At 40.9% G+C, this 27,151-nt stretch overlaps 2 protein-coding genes across 3 annotated transcripts in view; one reads left to right on the forward strand and one right to left on the reverse strand.

Annotated features, from left to right (window-relative positions):
- The window catches only part of LOC108668590, a 35,732-nt gene extending 15,177 nt beyond the window's left edge, over positions 1-20,555 (forward strand). Inside the window, exons 2-10 of the mRNA XM_018155831.2 lie at positions 10,108-10,217; positions 14,316-14,550; positions 14,875-15,014; positions 15,410-16,493; positions 16,665-17,050; positions 17,249-17,395; positions 17,664-17,780; positions 18,245-18,515; positions 18,911-20,555. Of these exons, the coding sequence (XP_018011320.1) occupies positions 10,108-10,217; positions 14,316-14,550; positions 14,875-15,014; positions 15,410-16,493; positions 16,665-17,050; positions 17,249-17,395; positions 17,664-17,780; positions 18,245-18,515; positions 18,911-19,258 (2,838 nt within the window). The 3' untranslated portion in view covers positions 19,259-20,555. The remainder of the gene's footprint in view (positions 1-10,107; positions 10,218-14,315; positions 14,551-14,874; positions 15,015-15,409; positions 16,494-16,664; positions 17,051-17,248; positions 17,396-17,663; positions 17,781-18,244; positions 18,516-18,910) is intronic.
- LOC108668591 (checkpoint protein HUS1) lies at positions 19,176-26,933 on the reverse strand. Of its 2 annotated transcripts, none has more exons than XM_047884884.1 (7): positions 26,671-26,933; positions 24,279-24,482; positions 23,567-23,676; positions 23,045-23,254; positions 22,518-22,635; positions 21,600-21,707; positions 19,176-21,299 (listed from the first exon to the last, which is right to left on the reverse strand). In XM_047884884.1, exons 1-7 carry the CDS (start codon positions 26,720-26,722, stop codon positions 21,211-21,213), a joined length of 891 nt encoding a protein of 296 aa, XP_047740840.1. In that variant the 5' UTR covers positions 26,723-26,933; the 3' UTR covers positions 19,176-21,210. The 2 variants fall into 2 exon arrangements, with proteins under 2 accessions (XP_047740840.1, XP_018011321.1); XM_018155832.2 differs by having other exon boundaries at positions 19,178-21,299; positions 23,087-23,254.
- Between the last annotated feature and the right edge of the window lie 218 nt (positions 26,934-27,151).

Raw genomic sequence — 27,151 nt, forward strand, 5'->3', positions numbered from 1 at the left:
GCGATCAGCGCCAGACTTCGTGGCATTGAATGAACAGGTCTGGAAGAACTTGCTGTTTTTCTTCCCGTGCAGCAGCTGAAGTCGAGCTGGCTTTGTGTCCTGCTCCGGCCGTATGATTGCGTGCATCAAATCCATCAAGCGCCAATGCACATTTTATCTGAGGTGCAGTCGCTCACGTCCCCATGCCATCAAATTTAGTCACTTTATGCAGTTTAGCTTTAGGATTTAGGATTACTATACGTAACTATGTTACAGCAGTGAAGTTTTAGAGAGTAATGATAAATGATGAACGAAATAAGCGTCTACAAGCACGGCAAGGGATGATTTTAATCCCAGCACCTCTCGCGCTCATTCCTACTAGCCAGTACCGTACGTACGTATGTCCCATAACCTGATTTTATAGAATGCTGCACGAGGAACGTCAATGCTTCACTGCCGTTATTTTCAATATTTACGGCCAATTAACACCTTGAATGCTGGCTGAACAAATGCTCGGGTGTTCTTTGATGAACGAACTTCTTGCAGAAAGACACGTACAAGCTAAGCTATAATTCTCGGCCGTTAAAAAATGGCCAGATCGACTGTATTGAACCCTGCCAAATCTTATTAGATTCCATCCTGGAATCAATTGCTTGATCGTGGGAATGTCGAGGTCCTCCGGCTCTCATTTGATCTCGCCACGACCGACCGCTGGTTCGCATTTCACGCGCATTAGCAACCTCGTCGTGCCTTTCTTGCACAGCTTCATCGATCGGTTGTTACTACCAAGAAACTTTGACTCGAGTCACACAAGGAAAGTAAAAATCAGCCTTGTCGCTTTTCACTGTGTTCATTATTTCGTAATTCGCGATCTTCGAATTTAAATTTTTGGATTTGAATTATCCAATTCCGCATGATTTCCTAGTTATTGTCGATGACTGCGTTTTTAATCCTCCGGACGGTTTAACGAACTTCAATGAAGAACTTCCAATACTTCAACCGTTTCTTCAGTATTAGTGATGTTCATGGAGGTGAGACATATTTTGTATCAGTTACAAATTGTTAGCGATAGAGATGATTTAGCTGAGCTTATGCTCAGCTTTGGTTTGGAATTTTGCAGGCGGGGGTAAACTCTCCGCTGCAACCAATCTAATTCAGAAATAATTTGCCCTGCGGCAAGAGTTGCGGAGGCGTCCAGGAAATGCCTTGGCAACGCCTCTGTGTGGGCGCCTCGCTATCCTCGAGCGCGGGCACCCTTACTGAAATGCTGAGCCGCCAGACCGGCATCCATGTTTAAAAAAAGCAGGGGCTTTTTATCGGCATCCAGTAAGCAACTGACGACCATTCATGTTCAAAAGCAGGGGCTTCTCATCGGCATCCAGTAAGCAACTGACGACCATTCATGTTCAAAAGCAGGGGCTTCTCATCGGCATCCAGTAAGGAACTGACGACCATCCAACTTTAAAAGCAAAGCCAATTAATCGGCATCTAATAAACAACTGATTGCCATCCATATGTTTAAAAGCAGAGCGCCTTGACGGCATCATTGTGATGAATAGTTAGCATCTTTGAGTAGTTGTTGTTCATGCAGCGATATTAATGAATCTTCCTGTAAACTTTTCTGCTGCTGTAATCGATGGGAGTTTTAGCGCATAAGCAACAAGCTTGCGCGATAAAACATTAATCACACCGCTTCCTCTAGTCCACGTCAGTTGGCCTTGCATGGACAGTGAGTGCTTCGGGAAACTCTTGGTTTGGTCGTTTAATTCTCATGAGTCACTAGCTGTTATTGAGTGCGTGTATTCTCGAACTTGCATGTACTTCTAATTGATTGATTGGTTCTCGCTTGACGCATGAAACCGTACTCCTTTTTAATACATTTTTGCTATGTTGAATATTGTCTTTGTGTGGTGGTAAGGCAGTCACTGAAGCACATTTCTGAAGCGCTGTACAAAGGCACTCACTCTCTCAATGTTTTTAAGATCCCGAGCTCATGGAATTCTCCACCTACCATGAACGTAATTAGAAAATGAGCGGCTCAAGATTCAACTGCTGAGCTACTGTCATCACTGAATTCGTTTCCGTAGTTTGAGTGCGATGACGATGAGGCTGTGAATTTAAGCACCGTTTCATGATAGTTTCAAGAGCTTTACGACGTCGGTCGCTCGGCGTGACGGTCGATTTACCTTTCTTTTAAAAGCTACAGAATAAAATAAGAAACTGCCGAAATACGGAACGACGGCTTAACACGGAACTCATCTGTGTTATTTATCACGTGGGCTGCATAAGTGTCTCAAACCCATTTTGATGCGTTGACTCAACCGCACGTTAAGCAAGAAATTGCAGGCAACTTAAATTTAATGATCAGTACATTTTTTATTTTGAATTTGAAATTTTTTGGGTGAATGGTCAGATGTAAAATGATTTTTTTCTCTTCTGTGAATGACTTTTGAGAGTAAGAGTCAGCCTCGTGCACATCACGACTCGGACCCGAAACTGTCGAGGTCGGACATTAGGAAGTGAGGTTAATCGTTACATTAAACTCATCATTCTTCTGCACGTTGCACTTCAGAAACCCTTCGCATGAAGAATTTCGAATTAAAATCTAAGGTGTGTGTTTTCATCATTGATTCATGAGTTGCTAATCTGTTCTCTGCAAACGAGCTTCATTACAAGTCTACAACAACCTGTGTGTTGTGAGAACCAATAAAGTCTAATTCCAGTTTATATTTGATTTATTTGATCGTTGAATGTCACGAGGGATCGTTTTGATCGTTGAATGTCTCGAGCTTTGGCTTGAACTGGGTCATGTTGGAGCCACCTTCCTCGTTTCGCTTGGTTATTGCGCCCTGACCACTTCTCTGAGCAAACTTTTCGTATGGTTTTGTTTGTTGTGATGTTACTTTGTATGATTTTTAGTATGATGGTCATTCTAACATTGAGAATAAAGCGTCGGTCAACGCTACAAAATACTGATGAATAATACTCCCTATTTCGAACCGAAAAAGATTTTTCCAGGCTCCTCCCAATACCTTCATTTTTAATTTAAAATTCCAAAGGAAAAATATCTCGGCGATGAACTAATTAGTTCCATCCAAAAAACTGACGTTCTTCACGATGTTACCAGGCTCGTAATGGAGGCTGACTCATTTATTGAGTCCAGCTCTATGACCTATCACTCTCAGCGTTTTAGAGTCTGACTTCATCGTTACTAACAAGAAATATCTGAACCCCGATTTTGTGCGCTTGCATGTATTCGTATGTTTATTTGAAAGATACTTGAAATTAAAAAGTTTCAACTGTTCGTGAAAAAGCGCACGAGTTAAAATTCATTCCAAGAATAGAATATAGGGTGACACAAAAAAAACAGAGCTCACTAAAAGTCTTATAACTCCTGAAATTTTATTCAGTTTGAAACAAAAATTCTATGGAATTATGTACAACCTATGTAGCCAACATCTGCAAAATCTCAATTCTATACCACAAAAACTCTTTGTTCTACAGCCGCTCAAAGATATGTTCCAGATGCGCGCCCCGGCGCTGCAGGCAGACTACGAAAATATGTCTCAACTGCAAATGTCTTTTGCTCTGTAGTCCAAGGCATCTCGAAGCTCACACGTGGTAGACTCTTAGATCAATCCGTCTTCTTAATGAATCTGAAAGAAATAACAGGATTACTTGAGTATTGTGGAAATTATTCAACTTTTTATGAGCTCTGTTTTTTTTGTGTCACCCTGTACAATTTCAAGCCTCCTCTTACATTGTCCTTAACTTTCCTGGCGGATTGTCTTCGGTGATTAGTTTCCTCATCGCCATTTGAGTCTTCCTGTGGAGAGAAAAATAACCCCTCAACGTCTCTGAAAGTACCTATGCCTCATAGTTTTGAACGGCCATTTTTCATTCGGGAAGAAAATTTATGCGACATTTGATGAGCTCTCAAGACGCTTTAATTTCGTCGCGCAACCTCGCAAAGACGTTTGAAGTGTACATCCGTCGTCAGTGTAATTTGGTACGCCAGTTAACCTGTTCTAAAGTTCATTAACTCTCGGCTCTTGATGAGGGCATTTGATACAGTTGATGGCGGGGTATGCCGGCATGCAGCCCTACATTGCTGTGCCCTGGACTGTGCCCATCAATTCGACGGCTTCGGGGTCACAGAAATGCCCGACACGCGCCGCTGCCGACGAGTGAGACATTTCCACCCGCTGACCAACCTCATCCAGGCGTTCAAGCGCTCCGTGCTGCGCCACAAAGAATATTGCTTCTCGACGTGTATATCAGATCACGACATGCAGTGCCTGGGCGCCACATTCTATGTCCCAACGCGGCTTGTAATTTCTTAGCGCCAAAAATAACAAGTCAGTGCGTGATTTGATGAAGAATTTTCTTTCCATGTTTCGTATTTGCATGTGACTGTTACAAATTAAACTGACCTCTTCTCGCGTTTCTATTATTTGTCAATTTGAGCACTGCCATTACCCAATACGTGCGTGATGGGTAAGTTGTTCTATTACACGGAACGTTCGTGCTTACGTTCCCTGAAAGCTGTTGCGAGCACGCACTCGCGCCACCTTACGTGTTCCGTGAACCAGCTGCAGTGACAACAACAAACGCAACAACAAAAAATAAACCACACAGAAAATGATCTGATACTAAAAATTCTTCAGAACTATGTATCTTTTTGACTGTCCTTCAGAACCATGTTCCATCATCTTTATTTTATCGTTACATCTTTTAATTGAGGTATTGCGAGTCAGTAATGAAATGCCGCACCTTCACTGTGGAGATTCCGTGTGATGGCTGGGATCTTTAATAAGAAAAGAAAGGAGGTGGTCAGCCGCTAATAGAAGAGATCTTGTCCTGCTACAAGGAGGACACATTCGGTGCCACGGTACAGGAGCGTCGGGAACGCTGGCTATGCTCACAAGTGAACGGCACTTAATATTGTGAGCGCCGTTTCTCTGGGACGCCTGTGCCCTGCATAGCGCTGAGATTAGCTCATTTTTAGAGCATTTTCTCATTTATATAAAAAATGCATGCACTATTGTGCTCGCCATGTCCGTCTGTCTGTCTGTCTGTCCGTCCGTCCGTGACCTCAAGTTTTCGTCGACGAGAAAATGCGCTCTCTGTCACTCACTGCAGTGAGTACTGAGTTCTATTTTTTTATACAGTGTATTTCACTTTTTGTGAATATAGAACAACTAAAATGACAAGTTATTTTTGTATTTGCAGCGGTGAAATGTTTAACGCAATCAATTACACCTATGAACATTTTCTAACACGTGAAGGGAGTCAATTGTTGGGAACAAATTTCTTTTAATTCGCTCAAAGGACAACATGTCGAAATTTACATCAGTAACTATTGATTTCTGAAAGCCTTGAATTAATATTCTTATCTGTTATTTTCATCAGGTTCCGACCTGCGCAGGTCGGTTGTGTCCGCGCAGGTCGGGGCCATACTTTCAAAACTCGCTAAGTGAACGTAAGAACTTACGCTCTATTTTCTTGTCTATATGATTGGTGGATTTGGCTTGAAAGCCCGTCAATGATTGGCGGATGAACTTACGATCTCTTAACATTTTTTGAAAGTATAGGCCCTGATCTCTAAAATTCTGCGAATTTTAGAGTCCCTGTATATTTTTAAACAAAAGCCTATAGTCTAAATGCGTTAGGGTTTTCTGCTCATGTTTACCTCATTCTTATTTGTTTTAATTTGACCATTTATGTTTTGATATCTTCAATGTAAATTTTAGTTTGCAAATTGTTTGTACTTAAGGTTTCTGAAGGTTTCTGAACTAACGATGTTATTTCTGAGCTGTTATTTCTGAACTGACGATGGAGCTGGACGTTTTCTCGCATAAGAAATAAATTGTGAATTTTTTTATGTTTTCTTTGCTTTAAATTTTTGATAAACTTGCTATTTAAGCAATCAAGTGATGTTAATTCTTACATTTGGGTATCATTATATACATTAAGAGGCAGTCGTGTTCTCGAGGGCCTTGCCTCTCGCAGGCGCTCGAGATGAAGCCAATTCATGCAGGAATAAGAAGGAAGTTTTTTAAGACCTGAGTCATGAAATGCATCATCAATAAATTTACCAACAGGTTTCTGCTCGTATCTTCTATTGCAGTTCATGCTTGGTATTGCTTATATTATGTGATTACTGATATTCCGTTGCGTGATTTTCCCTTGAAACTGATGCAGCGTTCAGAATGGCTTTCGTAAATCCAACTAATTCAAGATCGACCTTCAGTTTACCAGGGCACATTTTCGCGGTATTTTCAAAGTTGGGATGGTACGATAATAAAATTATTTTTCGCGCATAAAATCACTAGCAGCTTATTATGGGTTTGTCCACAAATAACAACGCGTAAGATTAAAGAATCCCAAAATCCTGAATCTCGTTTTATCGAATCGCATTCTCCGGAATTCCGTTTTAATTCTCGAACTAATGAAGCGTTTAATGAGAATGTTCACAAGGGACCCATTCTAACCCACATTTAACATAAAATTTAAATTAGTCACGTTTCGATGTTTTAATGATACTTTTCGGTAATCAAACTGAATTAAATAAAAAACTGGATAATTTTATTCCAATGCCTTTCCATTGTAATGTTCGCATTTCTATGGATGAAATTTATACAATTTCAAATCCAGGTAATATCCCGACACGATATATAGGTTTGTTCAAATAGGTACCTAGGTACTAAGTATACGAGCTCGAAAAATCTCCATGTTTACAGCGCCAGGCTTCAAACACACAAAACAGAAAACTTTTACTTATTTACTCGATTACTTATTTACTTGAAATATATCATTATTCGAGACTACAATCATGAATACAAATCTCAAAGGCAACCTTTATTGGCCCCCTAGTAGTAGCACTGATTAGTTCTTTCATTATTCAAGAGCCAGTGAAGATAGGATGATGGAAACCGCGTGTACCGAAGAAGTTAGTCGTGGTGTGGGCCTGAATACGACACTAGCCCCCCGATGCTTGCAAGGTCCGTTCCTGGAGACAACGTGTCGTGTTGCAACAACGCTTGCCAACCGTCAATGATAATGCAAGAATTCCCCTACAAAAAGTTGAATTGGTTATCTTTATTTTGTATGACTGTCTTGCAATCCCACATTGTTTCAGTGGCTGCAATGTTCCCAACTAATTTTTGGAAATCCCTGAAATCGAGAAGAGTGCACCTGAAAACGCATGACAATGAAAAGTTGTTCGGATTTGGTGATCGCATGCTTGGTTTACCTGAAAAATAGGGTGTCTCTCATTAAATGAAAGTTTTATCCACTGATAGCTATTATTCGTGATGGAATATTAAATTTTTATCGTCGTGATGTGTTGCTCTAATTTCTGATAATTTAAGCTGAGCTGACCATAATTTAAGCTGAGAGAATTTGCTGGAAGCATTAAATTAAAAAAATTTAACTCAGTACTCACTGCAGTGAGTGACAGAGCGCATTTTCTCGTCGACGAAAACTTGAGGTCACGGACAGACGGACGGACAGACAGACGGAAGGACGGACATGGCAAGAACAATAGTGCATTTTTCCATAAATGAGAAAATGCGCCAAAAAGCTGTAAGGTGAAACCTGGCACCGTTTTCATGAACAATCTGATGAGTTTAATTAATAGTATGCCAAATCACTTAGTAGATTTCGTCTTGAAGGTTTGTAACAATATTCTTTAAAGCCGAAGTGAGATATTTGTAAAAAAAATTCTTATAATACATATTTTTTGATGTTGTGTTCGGGGAATGAACACGCGAAACTCCAGCGTGACAGGGCCGCTTAGAAGGGAAGTTGAAGTTGCTGCACGGCGGCCTTCACCTTTGCAGCGTGACACTCGACACCTCGGTCTTTTAATGGCACTTCTTGCTGCTGCGTGTGGGCGACTCCCACACCCTACGCTGACACCATTCTTGGCACTTTGTAAGGCGTCAGAGTTATTATTTTCTTCGCTGATCATATGTGTTTTTTAATCTGTTTATGATAGTCTTGTGTGAGATGATAGACGTTGTTTTTAATGCACATTAAAAATGAGCTTACAGTATTCTATGATAGGACTTCACTCGATGGTATCGGCGATCACAGTAAATTCTAATTGACACTACGGCAATGAGAAACTGTCTTGAGACGAACACTCATGTTCACGTCTAAGTGGCATAAGGTGGCGAAATATTCGCGTGGACGACAGATCTTCAGGTACCACGTATTCGATCATTCCGCATGTAATTACGAGGCATATGAAAGTGGATCTCAGAATTTAATCGATCAGGTGTTGCGTCAATTTTTGTTCTTAGGGGTTTATATAATACATGTAACATCTTCTTTTTTTGTCAACTTATCCGTCCTTTTTGGAAGTGCAATTTATATCAATGATTTATCTGAGAAATTCTTAATAAGTTAATTTATGTCATTTTCCGTTGCCACATCAATGTGAGTACGGTAAGTGTTTTCACACTTGTTATCATTCGAAGAGTGTAGTATAAAATTCGCAGCCGATGTGCGTATGACCCGTTGTTTGGTTCCAACATTCTTGTTATGAGAACCGTCTGAGTATGACGATGAGATGGCGCGATGACGAAGAGGCTTGTGGTTCAGAGGCCTGACATCTCCGTCTCGGGGTCCCGTTACAGAGCCATTCATGGCCGCTCGAGTGAAACAATCGAGTTACTGAAGCTCTGCGAGACGATGGCTTTCCGGCGCCGCATCGACCAAACTCTTGCAATTTTCCTATTTTCCGCACAGTCCGGATTACTTCTTCTTGGTATCCTGAATCCAAACATTAAATTTGATTTTTTTTATCTTGAAAATTTTCACATTTCAGAACTTGCCTGATTTTTTTTTATCTTTCTGCGACAGCATCACAGTCGTGGTTGTGGCGCGCTGCAGATTATTACAGTCATGGTTGTGGCGCTGCAGATTATTACAGTCATGAGTGGTGGTTGTGGGGGTGGTGGTGGGAGGAGATGTTCAGAGGAGGTGGCGGTGGGAAGCTCCACGACGCTGAGGCCATCATTGATGTCTTGTGCAGACGTGGCGGCGTGTGATGTGCGTGCGGCTGTTGTGTCGTGAGGGAAGCTGAGCGCCATCTCGTAACGAAAGTTTTTATAATATCTTCCTCAAAATAATTCGCTGAATTTATGTTTTCGGTGTGCGAGTGTAATGGGTTTGGTATCGAATTACCTAGTATCTTATTTGTTTTAGTTGCATTATCATAAAAATTAGATGTAATTTTTTCACAATTGTCGATGTTTTTTACAATTTTTATATATGGGTTTCTTCTATTTGTCCAGTTACATCTCCAGCGACGGAATTAAAATTAAAAACCTCGCTCATTCTGCCCGAAACTTTTACCTTCACATTTTTCGGACATGTGACCAAACACAATTAAGTACAGTAATAGAATAACTGCATTGATATGCTAAATGAAACACAGATGCAGTGGAGGGCAATCTGCTCTAAAATGAATCTAGGATTTACGATCGGCTGTCATGGTTAAACGTATCTAACCTTTTTCTACTAATTAATTCTAATTAGAGGCCTGCTTGCCAGAGGCGTGTCTCTCACGAGTCTTCTAAATGGCCCAGCAGCTAATTAGCCGTTTGTTCAACACCAGGTCTACGTGACCTCGTTTTCTGCATGTGGAGGTTCGGATGCTTTGGGTTAACGGATGCCATTTCATGCCATTATTGGCCGGTACAAAAGCGGCCAACAATGCCGACACTCGCGATGCTGCTACAATGTCTCATGATCTCTTTTTGTGAGCCTAATTCTGTTAGAGATTTGGTCTATTTTTTTATCTCAAGCAATTCGTGAATCAAGTTGACACAATTTCCAAAACAATTCTTGTACTTTTGAATGGATGTCACGATATCATGCGGATTCTGCTGAGAAGTAATTATTTTCATATTCTTGATCTTCATGGGAGCATTTATGCTTTAGAATGGAAATTTAATTACCGTTAATTTTTAAATTCAACATGGCCATAAAACGGAATTCGTCTGACGCAATTGCAGTATTTATTCAGTTGTGAATTTTTACTTTTTATTTTACTTTAATTGTGCAAAGATATTTTATTGTGTTTTTCTTTCAAATTCTTTCTTCTTGCACGTGCAGATGACTAGAGCACTGCTGCTGCAGGGGGCAGCGGTGCTGCTGCTGCTCGCGGCCGTGCAGGGGCAGTACATCGGCGAGGAGGAGCAGGATGTCATGCAGAGAACCGCTCAGTGAGTCAAACGCCATGTATTCTAATTAATAATAATAATAATTTTCTTTAAATTAAGGTCCTTTTTATGATTATTGCACAAAATTTTCATCCCAACTAATTATTAATATAAGACGTTGATCGGCGACTACTATGAGCAAGTCTCATTCATTAAAACTGCTTGATGACTTCCATGTTTATCTACGGAATAATTTAGAATCGTTGAGTAACTCGCTATACGACACCTCCCAGAGTTTTCAGTGCTAGTGCAGGAATCACTCTATAGCAGGAGTTGAAGAATTGAAGTACGAGTATAATAAATAATTGAATTCCTCTCAAAGACACAGTTTCTTCTCGTACATAATTCAGGAAATGGAGGCGCCTCATTGAAATATTAGGCGTTGGGTGTTTGTGCATGCAGGCGAGGGGTTGTAGTGCGTGGCATGCAATAGCTCAGGTGTTGGTGCATGCAAGCAAGGGGTTGTAGTGCGTGGCATGCAATAGCCCTGGTGTTGGTGCATGCAGGCGAGGGTTGTAGTGCGTGGCATGCAATAGCCCAGGTGTTGGTGCATGCAGGCGAGGAGTTGTAGGGCGTGGCATGCAATAGCTCAGGTGTTGGTGCATGCAGGCTAAGGGTTCTCGTATGGACAATTCACTTCCTGATGGTGACCGCTGCCGCCCTCGCTGCTGCGCTCGTGACCTCAACATCAGTGAAAGTGAGCGTGCATGACGAGTGGCGCTATCTTGGTGAGCGCCCTTACGCTACGCCACGAGTTCACCAACACATGTGCTCGCTGTTCTAACCTCAAGAAGTTTTTTTTTCTTTGCAAATGAAGCCCTGGTTGGTGCTTCCAATTTTTTTTTTCAAAGCTAGTGAAACATCATCATCAAAAGTGACATATCCTAAGCAGCGATTTAGTGGAACGGCAAAGTAACTACCTAACATTCCGGACAGCAGTTTACTGATCAGCTTCATTATTAATTCTTCAGTGACTCGAATATGGTCACGAGCACACAGCTTGTAATAGTAGCGTCAGCGTTGATTGGGCCAAATCTAAGATTTTGCCTTATAGTCAGTGTCCCCGATTCTAGACATCGCATAATTCTTACAGCTTGCTTGGGTTCCGAACCCGAAACTCGCGACATCATTCCGGGTGCTCTGAACTTTAGCAACTCGGCTACCTTGTCTTGTAAAGACTATCAGTTAAATTAGTTATTATTTTTTGGTTATAGCCCAATAAATGTATTAAATAAATAATTTATTTTGCAATATGAATGGACATTAGCTTCTTGATATGATTTCCTCGATTTTCGTCTTATGTTCACATCTCAGAATTAGGATCGCCGTATGCGCATGGTTCCTGATTGGCAATAAATTGGCTCATTTTCCCTTATTTCATATCGTTTCGTATTTGTTGTTTTTTTATTTATCTTCTCCTTATTTTAATGGAGGTATCTTTTGAAATCGGCCACATACTACCGTCGTATAGTGTATGGTGCGTGCAATTTTTCAATTGAACAAACCGAGTGTTGCTTTGTTCAGCTAGTCTCTCATGTAAACTTTGTATTTGAGCGCTCTTTCAATGGGCAGTCATTTTCTCTTAGATGACCTCGTCATACACTAAATTTTTTCACGCTGATCCCGCGCCACCACATAATTGAGTTGGGTGGTCCAGTTTCTGATGGAGTTTATTTGCGCTCAAAAGAAACATTACCCACTGCTTCATGTCTCTGGGAGGCTCCAAAGAACACTTCAATTTCACGCCTGTTTGAGGTCACCCAATTCCTGGTGGTGTGAAATTCAGATCTTTGTGTTCATGACCCACTTGCCACAATTTGTTTCATGACCCACTTGTCGCTATTCGTTTGATGCCCCACTTGTCGCTATTCTTTTATGACCCACTCATGGCTATTCGTTTGATGACCCACTTGTCGTTATTTGTTTCATGACCCCATTTGTCACAATTTATTTCATGACTCACTTGTCGCTATTCTTTTAAGACACACTCGTCGCTATTCGTTTGAATGCACGCTCCCTCGGTGCGATTAATAAACCGCATGTACCGGAACTCCTTTAGTTCAATCTAAGTCGATTCAATTGGTCTCTTCTTAAAAGACTGACAAAACTCAGATCAATGTGAGACTCTGTAGAAGAATATCTCTAGGTGTTTTTCAGTGGAATTGCGATCAAACTATGCACATTACTAAATAAAAAGTACCAACTTAATTGCCCTAGGATGCAGTGATGGATGAATAATGTCTTTGTCTCGAAAGAGATTACGTTCGTACAAGCATTTTGGTTCTAGAGTTTATAGGCATCGATTTTCGGAAAATAAGTCAATCACTAATGCAATTTTTAGGTTTAGTAAAGATTCTGATACGGTCCTAGTGTTGACTATCGATGCGCACCGCGGTTTTTTAATAAGTCTTTAAGGTTGTAAGGACATTTGATCTACACCGCAAAGCGAACCAAGACGTTTCTCGGTATATAAATATTTCTACATCTGCGTTATTCGTGCGCAAATTTTTTGTATTAGTCAGGAGTCTACCACTTAACGTCTTGATGGAGCTTAGGAATGATCTTCATGCCCCTGGAGTCTTTGATCATTCACTCGAAATGACACGAGACATGATCCTGGGGTCTCCATGCCCTATTCATGATCCAAGGACCCTTCATACATTTTCATGCTCATAGAGGCTTCGTTCATGCCTTTTCATGCCCTTGGAATATTCTATGAAGCTATTTTCAGGCCTCTGTGGGGTTCATTCCCCTTCATGCCCCTGGGGCCTTCGATCATGCCCTAGGGCCCTCATCCCTTTGTAGCCTTTATGCCCTTGGGGCCTTCATCCCCCTGTAGTCTTCATGCCCCTGGGGGGTTCATGCCATTTGAGTAGCGGCGGCGTGATAGGGGCATCCTGTGTACGTGATATGCAGGTCGCCGTTCTTCCCACTTGCCTACGAGCGTGTGACTCCTAGAGCTCCCCAGCAGCGGTGAGCGCAGCACTTGGCAGCTCCCCAGCAGCGGTGAGCGCAGCACTTGGCAGCTCCCCAGCAGCGATGAGCGCAGCACTTCGCAGCTCCCCAGCAGCGGTGAGCGCAGCACTTGCCAGCTCCCCAGCAGCGGTGAGCGCAGCACTTCGCAGCTCCTCAGCAGCCGTGAGCGCAGCACACAGCTCCCCAGCAGCGGTGAGCGCAGCACTTGCCAGTTCCCCAGCAGCGGTGAGCGCAGCACTTCGCAGCTCCTCAGCAGCGGTGAGCGCAGCACTTACCAGCTCCCCAGCAGCTGTGAGCGCAGCACTTGCCAGCTCCCCAGCAGCGGTGAGCGCAGCACTTGCCAGCTCATACCCTATCAAAATTCAGGCTCCAATAGGTAGTACTAAAAAAAGAAAACAAATTATTCTGTAATATAGTTTATATTACATGAATGTATGAATTCTCGGTAATAAAGATCTCTTTCAACGAGCACTGACTCAAGAACGACTCGTGTACTTTATTCACTGAGAGAATTTGGTATGCAATCCCAGTTGCGGGAATGGATGTTCTTTCGATGGAGAATTGCTATATTAACATTGCAGGCCACATCGTTTCTCCAAGTTGAAAACGGGACTAGAAAGTTCATTAAGAAAGGTATGCGTGACCTCAGAATCACAGACTTCATCATTTGGTTGACATTAGTCCCGCCCTCGAGATGCTGGCAGTCGCTACCCTTGGCCCGGATAGCTTTTCTTGTTCCCCCCCTCGGCTTCTCCGCCTCGTGAACCTCTAGCAACGGGACTCCCGCATGCATTCCATCTGTGATGTGCTGCCTTCATGCCATCTCTATACACTCCATTCATGCCATCTGTATAAACTCCATTCATGCCAACTGCGTTGTGGCTTGTTCGCGCCTTCTGTGTATGTTCTATCCACTCACTTTGTGAAGAGGCTTGTACGACGTACCTACCATTTGTGATGTACTTTATCGTTCCATCCATACCATCTGTGATAAGGTTCGTATATGCACACCATCTGATATGTGCCTCATTCATGCTATCTGCGATTTTATTTGTCCATATCATCTGTGTTTTACTTAACAATTTATGACAATCATCAACACAATTTATTTATTTCCTTCTGCAGCGTGGACGGCTTAAATCGAAATTTGGACGAGATCGGTCCTGCGATTTACACTAACAAGACGACGACGTACCTGAACTGTGCCGCGGGCTCCATGTTCGTGGACATCGAGTTCAAGGACCCTTTCTTCGGCATTATTTACCCTAACGGGTCCCGGCAGTCGGCCTGCTTCACCCACGGCAGCGGGGAGAAGAAATACCATCTGGAGCTTCCCTTGAAGGGCTGTGGCACAACCAGGGTGAGAAACGCCTCGCCTTTGGTGACTGTCCAAAATTCGTTAACTTGATTTGTGCAAAACTTGAGTTGTCTTTTCTTCCAAATTATTTCGATTTATATTTTTAAATTATGACAAGAGCAATAGGTAAATTCTGTACCCATGATTATTATGACGTAATGCATATAATTTATTCAGATTTAGTTTATTTCAATTTTTGAGATATGCATGCTACCAATTCGAGCTCTCATAGGGGCGAACCCATTCAAGACCTTTGAAGTTTACATGTAATCCATTTTTTATTTTTATCGCGTCTTCTTACTGATGTTTTTTTTATATTTGTGGCAGATCGAGCGCCGTGTGTTCCTCAATAATATCATAGTGAGGTTCCACAAAGAGTTTGAACTGAAGGGTGATGAAGTCAAAACCATCATTTGCCGCTACCCAAGCCCCGAAGTACTCCTGCCTCCAATTCCAGCTCCCATAATGTGAGTTCAGGTTACTGTTGTGATGGTCGCTTTGAAACATTTTCATGCGAGACTGTAATTATTCCTATTTTAATTACATGGTAATTGTTCCGACAAGGAACTATATATCACACTCGTGTGGTGTGATGTGTGTTCCGATCTCACATGCAATGAGTAAAGTGCGCAGTGAGTTGATAGTTGTCATAACATTTTCGACGTGTACAACTCGATAATGTCGACTGCTGCACCTGGAAGGTAGCCAAAAGTTGCATTTAGTAAGAACTCGTGTTTACGCCAGATTAGAAATTTGAAAATTTTACATTTGTTAGTGACGGAGTTGGAATGACATTCCTCTTTATCGCTTTCAATTTTACACCCGAACTTTTTGAATTTTTATTGTCTTTTCCACTTTTTAGACTTCCGGAAGCTACCATATCGCCGGCCCCTAAACATGTGGGAGAAATTGAGATTCTCCTCATCATCTGTGGTATCTTGTTCCTGGCGCTGCTCCTTGTGGGTATGGCTTGTTCCTACACGTGCCTCAAGAAGAGGAATATCCGTCTTGTCAGGCGACGTCCTTTGTCTTTGGGGCCTCCATCTACATTATCAAAAATGTCTGGATCTATATTAATAGAAGGCCTCAAAATTCCTCGAGCGACCGTTACTTCCACGTCAGGTTCCGACACAGCCCTTGTGTCTCAGTCGGAAACGCTACCTTCCGATTATCCTTCAGAGTCTCCATCCAGTGGCTCAGAAGTAGAAGAAGGTGATGTTCATTCCTTGGAGCGCGTCAGCGTGCGCGAAGAAATCCAAGCCTTTGAAAACACGGCATTTGAAATTGAAGACCGCCTGTCGTCTGTCTACTCTGATGGCATGATACAGAGTGATGCCGAAATGGTTGCTGCTCATCAAATGGTTAGGCCTCCGCAGCCGACGTTCATGGTGAGGGTGAAACGTCCAGCTACACCTCCTAAGACTCCTGAGCCCGACTACCCAATACAGTTGGCCAATTCTCAGAGCCTCACGACAATCTTTGAACGAGATGAGAGCTTCCGAGCCGAAAGCTTGCCTGGATCAGAGCACGCGCTTATGCTTTCAGAAGCTGGCGATCTCGAACCACCGGCATTGCTGCATCCTCCTGTCAAGTACTCTCAAGTGTCAAAGAGAAGTCAACACATCCCTCAGCCTCCACCACCTCCTCCGTCCGATTACAACATTCAACGCATCGAAAATGTTGAAACGATCGTCAAGGAGACCACTGATGTAGTGGAAATGGAACAACGCACCGCCAGACGTCTACACGCCCCTAGACCGATCTCTGAACCAGAGTTAGACTATGCCTCCGAAGTTCGTAGCGTCACCGACGTGGTCGAAGCGACAGCCGTGATGCCTCGCCAGCCTGTCCGTACGATGCATACGGTGGACGACAGACACTTGTCCACTATAACTGAAACGCACGTCGTTGAGGATGTGGAACGGCATAAGCGATATGTCAAACAGGTGAGTTAATTTTTACTTTAAATCTGTTATTTGACAGTTTTGCTCCTGAAGAAGTTATTCCACTTATTTTTGTTTAGAATCGTGGCTGCTGGTGAAATATATTTTCTCCCTAATTTACGTTTTTCACTCCAATTTACTAGAGTCGATGCTATATTCACGTTCATTTTTCAGTACCACGTACGTCCTAAGCCACCCAAGTGGAACGTTGCCATCCGTCATTACCAAGCCCCGAAATACGCCGACGAAATGGAGTCGTCGGGCCCTGAATGGGAAGCTTACAGCGAGCCTGGCTCCGACGTGTTCCGCCGGCAGCTATACCAGGGCGCTGATAGTGACACGGAGAGACCAGAGATGCTGGAACATCCACCTCCTCCTAACTGGAACGTTCTTCTGCGTGTGCTGCAGCCCCCGGAGACACAGACGGCAGAGCGATGCGTCCTCACCGACGAAGACAGGGACAAATGGTACCAGATCCTGCACACCGAGTCTACCCTCAGAACTATGCTTACACGAGCCACAGTCAGGGAGGATTATGAGCGAATTCGATATGATCAGAGGTAAGGAGTGTGGGTAACTCTTGTGATATGCAACAACGAAGCTGGCAGGAAATGAATTTTAGATAATAAGGGATCGTTTGCCTAACATTCCAAAAATGTGCTCTTGGCAGTGAAAAGTCTGATTTTTGTTAATTTAAATGGATTTGCTTGCGTGATCATTATGGAGTAAAATTCAGATATGAAATTTTTGTTGTCCAGATATGAAAAGCTGTTCGAGCCCCAGAAGTGGGACGTGATCATCCGCATCCTGACGCCTCCTATGCACGTGGGGCCGCGAGGCGACACCTCATCTGAAGCGCCCTCTGCCTCTGACACTGAGAGTCTCCCTTCCAGGGACGGCAGAAAGTAAGTCGTGTAATTTCATTCTTACTCTAGCAACTGTGAAAGTATGTTATAGAAAATAAATTATATACTATGAAAGTTTTTGCTGTAATTTTGATTACTCAAGAATCAATCCGTAGTCAACTATCTTGAGACGGAGCTGACGATATAAGTTATGACATGATAACACCTGGGCAACCACAGTTGCAACTAGCGTTTGAAATTAAACGAGTGAATATATTGTTTAGGTGTAATATAAGAATTCAAATGAGTAATATCAAAACACCCGCAGGTACCGCAAACACGACCTCGCAGGTGCCATCAAGAAGACCTCGCTACCTCCGGTGCACGAGTACTCACCCGACAGCCACACTAGACCAGCCCCCAGCCGCTCCCGGCGATCATCCAAGTGAGTGGCGAGCTCCTGTCACTAAAATCTTTACCGTCACTATTGTTCAATTGGACTTCTTTACATTCTGAACTCTGTCCCTCCGTGCTAACATAGAATTTTGGTGCGAATAGCAATAAAATGAATGGGTTAAATGGCTCATTTATGTATCAAATAATCACTTAATTAGACTAATTTATTTGCATTGAACTTCGATGTGAACTTGAACTACTTTGTTCCAATTGAACTTTTTTTCAATGTGCATGTTCTGTGTTTTGAAGTGACTGATATTCGTATTTATTTGAATATCTGAAAGTTTGAGCCGTTAAATGGACAATTAACCTTCATAAACATCTACCGTACTTCGGCTAACAATGTTGACAATCTGACTGAGACTGCCATAAATTAGGTGGAGGAGCTTCACACTTGCTGTGTTGAATGTATAAAAATCTGAAAACCAAATCATTTGTCTGGGTGCTCGGCAGGTCAAGCCTTGTTTCCGGCGCCGACGTGCGATCGATCACTGAGACTGAAGTGAATTTTGCGCGGGCCGAGACGTCGAGCGAAGCCAGTGGTCCGAGCGGGGCTCGGTCTACAGCAGACCGATCTCACAGCGAGATCACCTACGCCCCCGGCCTCATGCCCGGGGACAGAGATTATCCGGACACCGATTATGACGACAGGCTGTCCGCTAAAACAGCGCGCTCCTTGGCAAGATCTACATCGGAATTCACTGAAGACTGGCGCCACCACGAGGTCTGTTTGTCTTGCCTACTTTTCGAGATGTCCGTTTAGTTTTACTTTCGGTTTACTTGACTTAGTAACATATCAACATTGCTCGGGTTCTATTCTGCATGCAATATTTGATTTCTAGGAAAACTTTTTTTTTTATTCAAGTTACAAATATGCGACCTATTTTCATTATTCCGTTTATTTTTTTTTACCGAAAATGTTCGTTTTTGAAGCTAATGTTTAAAACCCGCATTGTCGCCTAATTCTTTCATTGCGCTCAGCTGGACAGCCACTATCACAAACGTGTAACATCCCGAACTTTTCCTGTGGCAAACTTATACGTTTTTTATATTTTTCCATGAACTAATATAATTCAAATATGCTAATTAAAATATGCTAATTATTTGACGTGATCGCAGGAGCCGTCAGACCGATACTCGGAGTCGTCCGGCGCCAGCGGCCGACACCGGCAGGCAGAGCGGTCCGTGTCGGAGTACATGGAGGAGGCGCCTCACTTCAGTGACGTGGCCACCTCACCAGACGCGTCACCGCAATCAGGGCGACGCTACTACACGCAGGAGCATCGCTACCATCAAAGCTCAGAGCAATACCAGGGGCCCCAGGGATCTCGAGTCCAGCAAAACGTCGTGCGGGTTGTGCAGACTCAACAAGGCAGGACTCAGTACAGAACTGACCGTGCAGTTACCAGCAAAGAACACGCTGAGCGGTCGAAATTACCGTCGTCTCAATCTCGACTACTTCCCTAAATTATAAACATCGACTTTGTTCTGCGTGCCTAGCTTGTAGTAGAACTTCAATCAAAATCGTATAGTTCAGAGCGTTTGTTCTTAATTGAGTGCAACATATGCGCTATTAACACAATGCCAAGTTGATGAACGCTTACAATATTACGCAAATTACAGTACTGAGTAATTAATCATGTCAGGCATCCTGGAAAGATGCATCACGAATACACGCACTGACCACGCTATAACCTGTGCGTGGTTCGTGCTCCATATGACTTACCGTGTCTCAGCCTTCCTAAGAGAAGAGCTAAGTTTTACGTCGGGTTGTTTAATTTTTGCTTGCTTTGATGTTCTGTAGTTTTTTTTAAACGTTGCAAAGCTTCTTATGGAAGTCATGTCACTAACTCTAGAGAAACTAAGAATAATAGGCAGGGTTCACTCAGAAAATCGATTCAAGTATTTACTTCCTTTAACGTTTCTAAAAATTAATACATATTTTTGTCATTACTGTTGGGAAAAACTAAAATTCGACAGGTTTCGTGGACGACTTGAGATGTGTTGACGTGAACACGAATGTCTTCTTAATTGAACGCTCACTGTAAGCCGCCACCAAATTCAACTACAAATCTCTGCGTGAACCAGGCTTTGTTGGATTGCTCTCAATCTTAATATTGTGTTTAACCTTAGTGAATAAGGAAAAAAATAAGACGCAGCCAGTCGGACGACCGAAACCCCAAGATGGTTCCTTTCAATTGCGCGCGAAAAGATGTACTATATATTTTAATAATTTTACTAACGTTGCTAAATATATTTATATTATGTGTGCTATATGGTACAAGGCGATTCAATAAGGCTTTGTGCTTAGAGTACTTGTATGAAAGTCAGTACACTTACGTGAAAGTCCTTTGCCGCGACTCATAACTAATGTCAATGCGCAGCTCGTTTGCGAAGTTAAATTGTTTCGCTTGTTGTAAAATGTGCTCTCTGTAGCTCTAGATCTTGGCAAAAATATCATTGAAATCCATGAATGTGAATTTAAGTTAACGCTTGCTTTACAAGAATAACTGGTGCATTACTGCAAGAATTGGTAAAATAGATATTTTCTAAGCACACCACAAAATACAAACGAACAGGCCTTGTACAAGGGATCAGTTATAGATAACGGCATTGCTGAGTAATGTCGCCAAGGATTTTATCAAAGAATTAGCATGTTGACTGAGAACTGCTAGAAACGTACACGCTGTTTGGCTGCCTTCAGAATCTCGCATATGAGTGCATCTAATGTCTTACAGTTGGCCATAATAGACTGCTAAGTACTTATCGACTTTCAATTCCCTTATTCCAACGACTTTATAAAACTTAACAGATATAAATAGCATCAGCGATTGATAGAATATTGTGCATGATACATCCCGAAATTGCACAACCTAAACTAATGTTTCTTATATCAAGTAAAAGGATTAAAAACATTTCTTTAAAAAATACTCTTTTGCTAAGCCATAAGAAATTACATATAATCTCGTTAACAATCCATTTTTAGCATATTCTATGAAGATAATATCCATAAATAAACATCGAAAATTTTACAGTAAAATAAACAAGGACGAAAAAAGGCAAGAAAAAATTTTACAGAGAAGGAAGAAATCAATAAGTGGACAATCGTGGGCAAGACTCGGCATGCGGTGGTCATGCCGACTCGAGGGTACAAAATACCATCGCAACTCGAAGTCAGATGCTTCCAGATGCTTAAGTCAACAAGCATGAATCATATTTGGATAACTAAAGTGAGCTAAACGTTCCATAAAGCAAATTTCATCGAGTAAACTCCCGCTCGGGCTGTCAGAGGCAATTTTATTCAAAATGTGTAGTCGCAAGAAGTTTACGTGTTTTGTTCTTGAACCTAATTTTTGTAGTGTCATGGGGCCCTAACTTTAATATTAGGACTCGGGCACACATAACGGGGCAGATGACAGTCAAGGTGCAGAGACGGCGGGTAGGAAGTACTGCAGCGTGATGCCCTCCTGCATGAGGAACAGATGCACCAGCCGTCCCGACACAATGTCTGCACATCGCAACACGGTTGCCACCATTACTAGAACATCAGCACCAAGATCAACGAAATCAAATTGCAAGACAAGCATTGTAGAGTTTTACATATATTGCATTCTAATTTACTCAGCAAACATCAGCCGAGTCATTATTTATCGATCTTGACAACACGTAACACTCAAAAAAGATTTAAAAGAAACACCGAGTCAGGGTGTTTCTGGAAAATGAAATCATAGAAAATTTGCTGCGCACCATGCTATAGAGATAGCGCGAAAAAATGAAGTTACGAAGGAATACATGATTGGTTACTTACTGCAAATAACTTTGGCGGTGTTGTGGTCACCCTGCAGGAAGGATGACAGCTTCTTGATGTCAACGGATGTGCCGTAAGCGGTCTCAGGGTCATCATTCCGGTCAGCATCTGCATGTGTGGTCGACAACAATCAAACCAAGTCGTCAATAAACTAGCGCAAGAAGAAATTATACAGTACTTTATTAATATTAATCCTGCAGCTTTCGTCTTTTTTTTACTGCAGAAAATGTGAATACTTAAAATGTTGTTTCTCGGTTACCAATAAATAAATTAAAACTTGATTGCAGATACTTGAAGTAAACTGCGTCGGCAAAGCAAGAAAAATCACTCAATTCTATAGTTTACAGACAAGCTTTACATCTACTCTAGTTTCGTCCTGAAATAAAGTTTAAATAATAAAAAATTAAATTGAAACAGATCAGTGAATCAATCATCCTAGAATTATTTTACCCTTTAACTTCCTGTAAAAAATTTAAATCAATCTGGCTGAAACAATCAACAACACTATCCCCGAATGTAAAAACCATCTTCTGCGGTAAAATAACGTAGCTAAGGTCCCAAAAAAATATTTTCAAATGACGGCGACTGACCACAGCCATGGCACTTCCTAATACTGTATCCAGGCTTCCGTGACATTACGAGCGTTGTTAAATTCCATTGTTGTCTTTAATTTATAGCACAAGGTTGAAAATGTGGAATTTTGAATGTGAGAAAACTTCCAATAGCGAGATACAGTTTAAACTTTTCACTGACATCCAGTGCCCACATTACATAAATCACGATCGATTAGTTCCCACAAATATCAATTACAAAAGAAATGGCTGTCACTGATCGTGAAAAGGTTACCAAAATTAGGCATGTCTAGAAAGAAATTACCCTAAGACGGGAAGAAATTACCCTAAGACGGGAAGAAATTACCCCAGGCTGGCACAGTGAGGTTCCTGAAGTGCGTGGATGCGGCGACCTCGGAGTTCGAGACGGACACGACCAGCGTTCCGCTCCTGCTGCCTGACAACGTCGCACGGGACGAGAATGTCTGTACACAAAGCGGGCCAATTCAGAGACTTTCATTTAATTTTGCACTAATTTAAAAATTCTTATTCATCTCTGAACAACGAGGAAAAGATTTGTGCGCAGTTTTAGAGAGGGAGTGGTTTAAGACTCAAAATTTGACAGAAGCACTGCCATCAGAAATCGAATAATTGCGATTAATTTTTTGAGAAGCGGTTAGGATATTCAAAGCATTGGAAAGAACATTGTCATGCAAACGACTCTTAAAGCAAACGACTCTCTGTCATGTCATGCAAACGACTCTAAAAGCACACAATTTTATATCTAAATTGCAAACTGTAACAATTTTAACAGAGAACACTTTTTTATCACTTCTAACCAAACTTGCTCAGAGACATTCACCCACTCCAAATAAATGTGTTATTAACTTTAACTTTTGGGGGAAAATTTGCAAGATTCGCACGAATGTGACACACTTTCATGCGATCCACGACGTGTCTGAGTGTCTTGATGGGCGGCAGGTATATAGACACATCGAACTGGTGACTCATGCGCGGCTCCTGGTGGGCTGCCCACAGACGTCGCGGTATCAGTGATACCGGCACATCATGCAGCACCAAGCGTGACCTCCCAGACGCAGATGGCTGATCATGAATATTAATGTTATTCAGATATTTGTTGAGGCATATCAGATCAATGATTGAATGCATTAGTAGGGCATACATTGATGACAAAAAAATTACACAAAAATCCATTGAGTTTCTATAGACGATGTTTTAAATTATGAGTTCTCTCTATCAGCACATTTTAGGAGTTCAACTGAAACACTCAAAGAACTTTATAATAGCAAATGCCTTATTTGCGAATTTGTCAAAAGAAACTGAGAAACTTTATTGACAAGTGAACAAATGAAAACATGGTGGTTCTTTGAACAAATAACGATACGTAGCACTCACAAGTTCTATCTCAAATGTGAGACAGGGAGACAATTTCTTTGTCAGTTTTATCTTAAGGCTTCGAGTAGACTGGGATGACCGCAGGGAGCTTAGTGTCTTGGCCAGTTTATCTGCAGCAAAAGGTACATTTTAATAGCTTTGCTAAATAAGTTAGTAATAACCTCACAAATCAAATGATAGAAATAATGCAGAACTACATTTGAAAAAAAAAACAATTCTATGTAAATGAAACGAAAATTTATAAATAATCAAATCAAGTAAAACTGATTTTGAACAGTTGTTAGTGACATTCGGTAGCGCCTAACCTAACCTAGTGGTGCAACTAAGTGATAAGTTTCAAGCCTGAGTCATAAGCAATATTACTTAATCTCTAACACTGGGGGACAAATTTCAGCAGATCACAGCCTGAATTTTTGCTCAATTCAGATTTTTTTTTAAATGAGACCCATTGTTGACAAATTTTAAATTAAATTTAAATTATGGAGACTCATCCTACATGTTCCTGTGACAAGCAAACATCAAAAACCTAATTCATCCTGACTAATATCCTTCCAGCTTCTTCAATTAAAGAATGCTGCTGAGTTCTATTCAATATGCTAGCTCTTACCAGATAACATGTATATATTAATGTACAATAGTAGCAAAAACTAACTGACAACATTGTATATGCATGCAAGTAGCAAGCTTTGAAATTTATTGCTGCAATGGTTACCTGTCTGCAACTCAAGGAATATTTGGTTCTCTTCAGAAACTCCTTCCATAGAATATTCAGAGAAATAATGTTGCTGTTCCAGTTCTGCCCAGAGCCCAGGAGTGCCTCCTAGAGCACCGCCATCACTCACAACAAGGCAGACGTGGTTGCTGTTCAGCCTCAGGATGCAAGACTTGGCCAGTCTTGAGACATCAGTGATGAGCTCTGCACATCAAAACAAATATTATATATTATACAAATAAATTGAATACCAAACAAAAAAATTCAAGGCCATATTATTGTTTACTGTTTTATGCAATCAACAAGGACTACTACACACAGGACATGCATAGCCTATGTCCAGCCTCTGCTAGCAGAGGCGATCGCCTACACTATGAAAATGCTGTTGTTTTAGACCACTAAAACAACAGCATTTTCATAGTGTAGGCGATCGCCTCTGCTAGCAGAGGCTGGACATAGGCTATGCATGTCCTGTGTGTAGTAGTCCTTGGTATTTGGTTAAATTTGTAATCATATGGCTCAAAAGTGAGGTATCTGGTTAAATCTGAAATCCTGTAGCTCTGTAAGATATTGGTGAATTATGTTTCAAATTTCAATGTTTGTTCTTTATTGAGCTGTTGTCAAATGGTAGGTAGCTCTTTTTGAGTTTCATTGTCCAATGTTGAGATGTTTATTATGTCCTAAATACATTCAAATTAGAATATATGTAATACTTAACTGCTGCAAAGGTACCTATATATATATTTTTTGTGCATGGATTGTCAAGTCAACATTAAATATTTTAGCATGATTCTGTGCTATTATTGATTGCATAAAACAGTAAACAATAATATGGCCTTGAATTTTTTTGTTTGGTATTCAATTTATTTGTATAATATATAATATTTGTTCAAATACAAAAATTGAAGTATTTGTTCAAATACTTCAAAGAAAAATAAAGAAATTTGAAACTTATCAATAATCTACATAATTTCAATAGAAAAAAGTGCTTTCAAGTTTTAACCATGCCTTGTTCAGCCTCCAGGCTTTCAGCCAATATATATGTCTAAACAAAAAGATGATGTATTGTACTGAATCCTTGAATTGCTTCTAAATAAATTTTTTCTTTCTTTTCATAAATAGGAACTTTGCCATGTGATGACATATTCATGTCTTGTCCCACAAATTTACTGTTTGTCACTATTCACTAAATTGGCAGTCATTGAAAGTAGTTACTTTTGCATGTGTTTTGAGTGTTTTCAATTTGGAATGCCATGACAAGTAGACAAGAATTGTCTAGAGACATGAATTTCCTTCTTAGGCTTCTATAGCCTGTATAGGATGGATCAATTATAAAAAATTATTTCTTTCACCATATTTATATATTTAAACAATTTATATTTTACCCAAAAATTTTAAGCTAGCCTATGAAAGGAAAAAAACTTCAATATTGATGCAATTGATGAATTATAAATATATTAATGGTTGTTTGTTTAAAAAGGGTTAGATAATAGAATGGTGGTTAAAAACAAACAATCTGATCTGACCCTTTGTCAGGCATGAATGTCAATTCACAATTGTCATTTGCCAACCAAATTATAAAAACTTTAAAAAATTTGCACCTGCCATTAATGTATTAAATTATAATTATGCAATCAAATTATCAAATACAAATTTTGCACTCCTGCAGGTCCTGGTCCTGCCATTGCCATATGTATAAAATAAATCTGTCATTGTCACAGACTGTCAATGAACTGATCATTTTGCAATAGCCCAATCAACACTTAGGCAGTTGCAGAACAAAACATCATCATAGATTCATAGTCTCATAGAATCATAGTCATAGCCCTACGGTCTACTCAATACTCATACCTAGTCATACATTGATAGTCAGTTAGTGAATAGGCTACCTACTATTTTTTTTTAAACTACTGTAGTTACTAGGTAGTAGCACTAGTAGGTAGGTAGGCCTACCTAGATTTGAAAATTAAAAATTAATTTAGTCTAAAAAATGTCTTGTTTACCACAAACAAATAAGTGTCATTGAATTTAATGAAGGAAAGTGATTGATAATACTAATACCCTACAACAAACTGTAAAAAAGTAAAATGATTTAATTAGGTATAAAGGATTTCACTATTCTGGTTTGAAATTTTATGCATAAATAATGAAATGCCAGATAATTGCTAGCCTACTGCCTAGCTAGTATACATGATTACATCTACTGCATCATACATGGAAATGAGAAATATAATAGAAGAGCTGGGAAAGTTATCTAGTCTTTCTGACTCCTTCACTGAGTTCACCATAGCTTGTTCAAGTAGGACCAGCTCAAGCTCCAGAGCTTAAATCAACAGTTTGAAACACTCCTATCGTTTGATTCGTTTCCACGTCGCTTTTGCTTTTAACTTACGTGTAAATTGTCGAATACAGCCAATTTCGATAATTTTGCCACGAAACTTCATTTTTTGAAGCAATTGATGTAGTAAGGTCGATGATATAATCCACTCATCAGATTTATCTTGAAATTAAAAAGAACTTGTTCACTGACTTGAGTCTTGCGCTCTTGCCTGTCTGGAGGGTTAGAATGTCCATCCAATGTCTAATAATGTCTATCTAACTTTTCAAAGCTCGCGCTAACTGCAGCTGACGAGCGACGAGTTGCGACTGTCTGAGTCTCTGAGAAGTGTCGATTTGGACAGTTATGCAGTCGCAACAATGCAAATATTGTACATCTACAAATTCGAAAAATGAATAAATTATATTAATTATAAAAGTAATTAGAAATTTTTTTCTTTAGTCATAACCGTCTCACTACAAAGTTGTTTTTTTTTAATGCGCGCAAATTGCCAAGCAATAACTATCAAGGTAACCTTGTACCGCCTGAATTACGC

Source organism: Hyalella azteca, unplaced genomic scaffold (genome assembly GCF_000764305.2).
Source record: "Hyalella azteca isolate HAZT.00-mixed unplaced genomic scaffold, Hazt_2.0.2 contig16409, whole genome shotgun sequence".
Lineage (NCBI taxonomy): Eukaryota > Metazoa > Arthropoda > Malacostraca > Amphipoda > Hyalellidae > Hyalella > Hyalella azteca.